Here is an 8,892-nt window from a genome sequence, read left to right as displayed (position 1 = left end):
CTAGTCAAACGATCCAGTCAAACGCGCTCCAGCACGGTTCAGATCGTCTCTAGTGTGAGTCCTATAAGCTGTTTTAACACCTCCACTTCATCTGAAACTCCACCCTCTTACGACACTAACCAATAAGAGACTGACTTATTTTCCATCTCTCTCATACTGACTCTCTTCTCTGACAATAAGCAAAAAAGGATCAGCAGTCAGTGGAGAAGGAAGAGAAACACTTTCAACAAGGATTTTTAAGACGTTTTGTTTTTGAACAGAAACATTTTTTTAAACCATCAGTCAGAAAGTAAAAGTAAAGTTTAGATTGCTGAAATGGATTCTGTTAAAGAAGGTTTATCTTGTCCTGTGTGTTATGAAATATTCAAGTCTCCTGTTGTTTTATCATGTAGTCACAGTGTCTGTAAAAAGTGTCTTCAACAGTTCTGGAGAACCAAAGAAACTCAGGAGTGTCCTGTCTGCAGGAGAAGATCCTCAAGAGATGATCCTCCATGTAATTTTGCCTTAAAAAACGTGTGTGAGTCGTTCCTGAAGGAGAGAAATGAGAGGCGTTCATTAGCATCTGAGGAGCTCTGCAGTTTACACAGCGAGAAACTCAAACTCTTCTGTCTGGAAGACAAACAGCCGGTGTGTTTAGTGTGCAGAGATTCACAGAAACACGTCAATCACACATTCAGACCCATCGGTGAAGTGGTTTCATCATGTAAGGTATGACTAAATTACTTTTGTTTGATATGTAAAGAACAATAAATAGTCATAAACACAGCTATCATTACATTCATATGTGCTTTGAAAAAGTATTTGCCTCATTTAGATATTTTTTTGTGTACATCTCATACTAAATAGTTTTAGATATTCAAACAAAATTCACTATGAAACAAAAACAACCCGAGTAAAAAAAATTTCATCCATGTGAAAAAGTAATTGTCCGCTTTAGCAGCAATAACTGTAACCAGACACTTGAGATAACTGCAGATCAGTCTTTCATTGTGCTGTGGTGGGATTTCTTTTGCAGACTTGTTTTAGTTCAGCAACACTTGAACGTTTTCCAGCACAAACTGCCTGTTTAATAATGGTCCCACAGCATCTCAGTTCAAGTTAGGACTTTGGTTAGGCCACTCCAAAACTTGAATTGTGCTTTAGTTTTGTTTTTTGAGCCATTCAGTGGTGGATTTACTCCTGTGCTTTGCATCATTGTCTTGTTGCGTAATCCAGTAGAGCTTGAGCTTCAATTTACAGACAGAAGATCAGACGGTCTCCTTCAATGTTGTTCTTGGCTCTTTTGTAGCTTCTTGGATGAGCCACTTCTGGGAAAGTTTGCTACTGTGAGTTGTTCTCATTTGGAGATAAGGCTCTTGCTGTGGTTCGTTATAGTCCAAGAGCATTTGAAATAGCTTTGTAACACTTCCCAGACTGCTACATTTTAATCACCTTCATCCTCATTATTTCTGGAGTTTCTTTGGCATTATAACTTTTTTGATTCAATATGCAACATTGTCTTTTTACAAACTGTACTTTGTGTTTACTCAGATTGACTTTGTTTTATGTTAGGTTTTAATTTCTGACAAAAGAAATCAGGATAGGACAAATAATTGTTCACAGCACTGTATGATGTATAGTATTCCGTTCTCCTCTTTACTATTATCTGTTTGTTTTTTTATATATATATATTTATTTATTTCTTTAGGAGGAGGAGGTGAATACAGCACTGAAGTCCTTACAAGAGAAACATAAAAACAATAAAAAAATGAAAGGAGAATTTGAGAAACCAGTTCAACACATCAAGGTGAGGAAACAGAATCAAGAGTCATTTTCATTACAGCTGTCGGATCACTACATACAATTATGATTTGTTATATTTATTATAATGGATTCCAGTTTATTATTTCTGTCGATGACAAGCAGCAATATGTCTCTGAATCTGTACTATGTCGGTATTTGGGTTTATCTCCGATCTCAGAATTGAAGTGAATGTGGTTTGATTTCAGTCTCAAGCTGATCACACAGAGCGTCAGATTAAACAGCAGTTTGAAACGCTTCATCAGTTTCTCAGAGATGAAGAAGAAGCTACATTCACTGCACTGAGGGAGGAAGAGGAGCAGAAGAAGCAGATGATGAAGGAGAAGCTGGAGGAGCTCAACAGACACATCTCAGCTCTTTCACACACGATCAAAGACACGGAGGAGATGATGAAAGCCAGTGACGTCTGCTTTCTGAAGGTCTGATTTCAGATCATTGATTGATTGATTGATTGAGTTGTTGATGATAAACTGTGTGTTTGTTCTGCAGGAGTTTCCAGTCTCAATGGAAAGGTGAGTGATCTGCTGCTGTCTCTGCTCTCTCTGCTTCTGATCCAAATCCACTGCAGTTCTGATCCTGAATGTTCTTCCAGAGTCCAGATCTCATCACAGCCGGATCCACAGACACCTTCTGGAGCTTTGATTGATATGCCGCGTTACTTGGGCAACCTGCCCTTCAGAGTCTGGAAGAAGATGCAGGACATCGTCCAGAACAGTGAGTCTGGAGAAGATCTGTGCTCGCACACACACACTGTTTTATCATGACACAAAACTACTAGATTTTTTCAGTTGGTAGTAAGTGAAGGTCATACTATTTCTGGAATATAATGAACTATTTTTTTAGAATGTTTCTTGTTTCTTAAATCTACTGAAGTCCAGAACAGACTCAACAGTGTAAAAGTGAAAAGAAACTTGAGGCTCCGTTTCTGATTCTTCTGTCTGAAGGGAATTCCAAACTGACAAAATTAGAAATAAATAAATAAATATACAAAGAAATGTAAAAAAAGCAAAATTAATTAAAAAATAATTTTATTTATGTCCACATTTCTGTATTTATTTCTGTATTTATTTACTTTCACATTTATTTATTTATGCATTTCTTTGTCCGTAGGGTAATGAGGAGGACCTGTTTTACCTCAGGAATAGTAATGAGCCAGTTGTAAGCTTTGAGGCCACAGTGACACCTTGTGTTGTGCCCAAACAAAATACAAGAAGTGTAGCCTACATGACAGAACTGTTGATAGTGGGATGAATGACTTAGATTGACAATATGGCCAAAGTCTTATATCACGGGATTTTGCCAGGTTAGGAATTCCATATGAAAGACTGAACCTCAAATATAATATTGTTCACAAGGAACTTCAATATGTAGTTCTAGCTCCTCAAAGGCTTTCCAAAATGATGGTGTTACTAGAGGAACTATGGACAGTCTCTAGAGTTCAAGAAAATTATAAATTTTATCATCACAGAGATCTGCAGCCAGATTCACATCATTAAGAATAAAACTATGTTGTTCTCCTTATTTTGTAACTTGAGAAAAAAAAAGTTAAGAATATTGTCTATTCCCAATACGCCTTAAAGGTACAATATGTAAGTTTTCAAAACAAACAAAGAAACAAAGGTGTAGTTTGATGATACTGTGACTGAGTGTGGAATCATGGGAGTTGTCGTCTTCATCCCCACAGCCGACGCAATCCGACGGGACTCATGTATTAAAGATTTATTAACATCATAGTATACTATATTATAGCAGAGTGAGGCGGAAAGCCGTTGAAGCGAAACGAGGCCACTGAAGCAACTGCTAATGAGAGACGAGAGTGACACACGGTTCGAAAGCAGCGGAGCTTTTATTATGCCACACTTTAGCGCTTCCGCTCCTTCCGGTCGTGCGTGTGTGGGGTAAAGCAGCGCTGTTTTATCATACTAGATACGTTTGAAAATGATGTTATAATGCTACTCTGTGCGGTCATCACCTGTCTAAAAAAAAAAAGCACAACATTTTAAAGCGTCTTTGGTGTTTCCATGTTTTCTACAAAAAAAAAAATCGAGGGGTTATGACGTCATTGGCAGGTGACACAATGACACTATAGACACGCTCCGTGTCACTAGTTAAAATAGCTTATTTCTCTGGATTTAAACACTCTTCGAAACATTTGGGATAGTGTAAGTACACAATTCCGCAAAATATATAACACTGTTCTAGTGGTTTTTGGATATTTTAATAAAAAAATCTTACATATTGTGCCTTTAAGTACAATTTTAAATTAAAGGATTAATTCTTCAGAAAAAAACTTCTAAATCTTGAGAAGAATGTCAATAAAAATCATATTGTTATATAATGAAGTATATTTGAATGATTTATCACTTAACAATTCAAGTATTTGTTGAATTAAACAAGTCAATGTCATGAGTAGGACCGTACAACCAGACAACTTTATAGGGCCCCTGTTATGCAAAATTGACTTTTACATGGTGTTTGGACATAAATGTGTATTGGCAGTGTGTGAACACACCCACCCTATAATGATAAAAATCCACCCACTCTTTTTTAATCCCCATAAATCATAAGCAGTGTCTCAGAATAAGCCGTTTGCAGAACCTGTACAAAGTGACGTCACATTTTACAGGCCCTACCAATGACTGTTGATGGACACTACCATATTGCGTATATCCCGCTCAGAGTGAGCCGCACACAATCCGCCATGTTTATCTTCATGCTAGAGCATTTAAAAGCAGCATTCAAGTAAGAAATGTCTTCTTATTCAAGCTACAGAAGTTAATCGGTCAAGAGCAGTGAGTGATTTCTGTTTTTATTTTATTGTTTGGCTAATATTAACAGCATCCGCAAAATATATAACACTGTTCTAGTGGTTTTTGGATATTTTAATAAAAAAATCTTACATATTGTGCCTTTAAGTACAATTTTAAATTAAAGGATTAATTCTTCAGAAAAAAACTTCTAAATCTTGAGAAGAATGTCAATAAAAATCATATTGTTATATAATGAAGTATATTTGAATGATTTATCACTTAACAATTCAAGTATTTGTTGAATTAAACAAGTCAATGTCATGAGTAGGACCGTACAATCAGACAACTTTATAGGGCCCCTGTTATGCAAAATTGAATATTGTGCCTTTAAGTACAATTTTAAATTAAAGGATTAATTCTTCAGAAAAAAACTTCTAAATCTTGAGAAGAATGTCAATAAAAATCATATTGTTATATAATGAAGTATATTTGAATGATTTATCACTTAACAATTCAAGTATTTGTTGAATTAAACAAGTCAATGTCATGAGTAGGATCAATCAGACAACTTTATAGGGCCCCTGTTATGCAAAATTGACTTTTACATGGTGTTTGGACATAAATGTGTATTGGCAGTGTGTGAACACACCCACCCTATAATGATAAAAATCCACCCACTCTTTTTTAATCCCCATAAATCATAAGCAGTGTCTCAGAACAAGCCGTTTGCAGAACCTGTACAAAGTGACGTCACATTTTACAGGCCCTACCAATGACTGTTGATGGACACTACCATATTGCGTATATCCCGCTCAGAGTGAGCCGCACACAATCCGCCATGTTTATCTTCATGCTAGAGCATTTAAAAGCAGCATTCAAGTAAGAAATGTCTTCTTATTCAAGCTACAGAAGTTAATCGGTCAAGAGCAGTGAGTGATTTCTGTTTTTATTTTATTGTTTGGCTAATATTAACAGCATAGACAGCAGTAGGTACTGTATATTACGCTGCTGTCATTTAACCCTCTGGTATTGTTCATTTGGGGGTCACACTTGTGTTGTTTGCGGTCAAAAGTGACCGAACACCTGAAATTTATTTTTTCTTTCATTAAAATCAATGTAATATATTTTTGTTCAATAATATTTTTTATTTTTTTTATTTTGTATTTTGACAGAATTTCATGGTACCAATTAATATTTATGCAATAAATATGATCATTTTTCTCCCATTGAAAATAATAATAAAAAAATCTAATATTTTTATATTACTTTTCAATTATGGCAGTATGTCATGGTACCAATTAATATTTATGCAATAAATATGATCATTTTTCTCCCATTGAAAATAATAATAAAAAATCGAATATTTTTATATTACTTTTCAATTATGGCAGTATGTCATGTTAAAATAGAGACAATGCCTTTAAAATCCAATTTTTTTGGTGGCAGTAAAAAAAGAAAAACATCTGCAATTTCTTGGCTTAGCCACTAGATTCGTGTATAGCTTTATATAAAAAGGCTTAACCATATTGCGTATATCCCGCTCAGAGTGAGCCGCACACAATCCGCCATGTTTATCTTCATGCTAGAGCATTTAAAAGCAGCATTCAAGTAAGAAATGTCTTCTTATTCAAGCTACAGAAGTTAATCGGTCAAGAGCAGTGAGTGATTTCTGTTTTTATTTTATTGTTTGGCTAATATTAACAGCATAGACAGCAGTAGGTACTGTATATTACGCTGCTGTCATTTAACCCTCTGGTATTGTTCATTTGGGGGTCACACTTGTGTTGTTTGCGGTCAAAAGTGACCGAACACCTGAAATTTATTTTTTCTTTCATTAAAATCAATGTAATATATTTTTGTTCAATAATATTTTTTATTTTTTTTATTTTGTATTTTGACAGAATTTCATGGTACCAATTAATATTTATGCAATAAATATGATCATTTTTCTCCCATTGAAAATAATAATAAAAAAATCTAATATTTTTATATTACTTTTCAATTATGGCAGTATGTCATGTTAAAATAGAGACAATGCCTTTAAAATCCAATTTTTGAAGGCAGATTAGGGCCATCTGGTGGCAGTAAAAAAAGAAAAACATCTGCAATTTCTTGGCTTAGCCACTAGATTCGTGTATAGCTTTATATAAAAAGGCTTATAAATTCTCTAGTTGTTTTTAGACATAAATACTTATTTTTATTAAGTTGTGGATTTGGATATATATTTAGACATTCTCATAGTTTTACTGTTTTGAACTCTTGATATTTTAGAGCAGGGGTCTTCAACTAAAATTGCTTGAGGTCCAGTAAGGAACCCTCCTCACCAGTCGAGGTCCAGACAATTAAATACCTAAAAGCATGAATTGAGGGTTTTTGCCAGGCCAGGGTATCTGTAGGATATTTAAGCTCAAATTTAAGACTTTTTAAGACCTTTTTTTAAGACCTGCACAAATAAAATTAAAAGGACTGTAAAAAGCATGATTTACAGTTCCGATGCAGGTTTTCACAGAAACAAAAAGTTTTATAAAATTATAAACTTAACATTTCAGCCTTTAAACCATTTAAAAATCACAAATAAAATTAAAATGACTGTAAAAAGCATGATTTACAGTTCCGATGCAGGTTTTCACAGAAACAAAAAGTTTTATAAAATTATAAACTTAACATTTCAGCCTTTAAACCATTTTAAAAAATATATATATTATTATATTTATAATTATAATTATAATTTATAATTGAATTATTATCAGTCAATTATTATATTAATTAACATACAAATATATTATTTTGTCTTAATTGTTTACATTTTTGCATTGCATTATCTTCTTTTCGATCCACTGGTTAACATTTACAACGCTCCGTGTTTACTGCATAAAAACATTTTCACACTGGTCTGAACAAAAACAGCAGACGGGCTGAATGAAAATGCTAATTCATTCTCTGAAAGCAGGAGGCGCTTTTGGAACGGCAGAAATATAGAGCTTCCCCAGTAACGGCAGGACACAAAGCAGTGCAGCATATGACTTTGAAATGTGCAGCGTTCATGTTTATTCAATGAAATCACAGCCTTTTGAAGTTTAATGGTCACATTAAGCCGTATCGCAATTCTTATCTTTCCATCCTCAAATTTAAGACCTCCTGAAATCATAATTAAAACTATCTTGTAACATTTCAGACTTTTTATGGCCTTTAATTTGATGCAACTAAATTTAAGACTTTTTAAGGGCCCGTCAACTTTCCTAATTTTTGAGAATGCCATTGTTTTTCACTCACTGAAATTTTCGTCTGTCTGCACGCCGCTCTCTGGTGCACGCATGACCGCAGGTCTGAAAGTAGCAACAGTTAACTGTGGTAGCAACCTGTGGTGCATAGGATCCAAACGGCTGAGCTGACCTTGATATACATTTGATTTTATTAGAAAACAGCGTTTGGCATTATTTATTTCATTATATCAAAAGGCTTCACGGTCCGGATGGATGCATCTCGCGGTCCTACTCTCAGCCTCAGACATCACGCCCACGGACCGCTGGCTGAACGTCTGATGCATCGGTGGGGGGGGGATAGGACCCTCCCTATCTGAGGGTTGTCCCCCCTAAAATTATGATTAAAAACCACTTTGTGTATTGTAAATAACAATGTTTTATACTTTAAATAATTGTGTAAGTAGTAAAACAACACAAACGGGACAAAAATGCGTTTTAAGTTCAGAAACATTTGCCTCACAGTGCTTTGGTCCAAATGCCTACTTTCCTCTTTTACATCACCTACACACACAAGTCCGGTGAGAGAGAACAAAGTCAATAGTTGTGGAACTCCAAGGCTGTCAAGGCTATTTATTCACTTAAACATTGGATGAAGTGATTATTTTCTCTTTAATACAGATGATGCCAATGTATTTTTCAATGTGTCCGCTATGTTAGCAATAATAACGTTACCTGCTTGACGGAAAAGGTTGCCAGTTCCCTTTCAGTCAGTCACGTTCTACGTTGGGCGAGATCCCAATCACCTTCGAGTGTTAACTAAACAAGCCAATGACAGTTGGCGTGCATGTTTCGCCACGCGCACCCCGCCCCGCAGCACGGGTATAAAAGGAGCTTTTCACACATCAGCTTTTCGCTTCGGAGCCGAGCCTTCTACAGGACGAATCTCCGCGAGTGTTCGAGAGAAACAGCTGACGTTGGTGTGACGGCGTATCAGCGGGGGGACAGGATGTCGATCGCTGCATCGGAGGGCGAGCTAGGCTCTGGAGATGAGGATTCGGCTGCGCTGCCACCATCAGGGAGAGTGGCGTTGCCCGAGTCAGATCCAGAGCTGACCGCTATGCTTTCCCGGGCCGCTGAGA

General features: G+C 35.9%; 1 protein-coding gene across 1 annotated transcript in view; it reads left to right on the top strand.

The window, feature by feature from the left end:
- Positions 1-315: 315 nt before the first annotated feature.
- The window catches only part of LOC107601191 (tripartite motif-containing protein 35-like), a 14,154-nt gene continuing 5,577 nt past the window's right edge, over positions 316-8,892 (top strand). The window contains exons 1-5 of the mRNA XM_016293256.1: positions 316-708; positions 1,691-1,786; positions 1,989-2,219; positions 2,290-2,312; positions 2,393-2,514. Of these exons, the coding sequence (XP_016148742.1) occupies positions 316-708; positions 1,691-1,786; positions 1,989-2,219; positions 2,290-2,312; positions 2,393-2,514 (865 nt within the window). The remainder of the gene's footprint in view (positions 709-1,690; positions 1,787-1,988; positions 2,220-2,289; positions 2,313-2,392; positions 2,515-8,892) is intronic.

The sequence above is a fragment of the Sinocyclocheilus grahami genome, unplaced genomic scaffold, assembly GCF_001515645.1.
Source record: "Sinocyclocheilus grahami isolate Dianchi unplaced genomic scaffold, SAMN03320097.WGS_v1.1 scaffold301.1, whole genome shotgun sequence".
Lineage (NCBI taxonomy): Eukaryota > Metazoa > Chordata > Actinopteri > Cypriniformes > Cyprinidae > Sinocyclocheilus > Sinocyclocheilus grahami.
The sequence above is the reverse complement of the archived record's forward strand: the minus strand, read 5'-3'. Positions and strand labels throughout refer to the sequence as shown.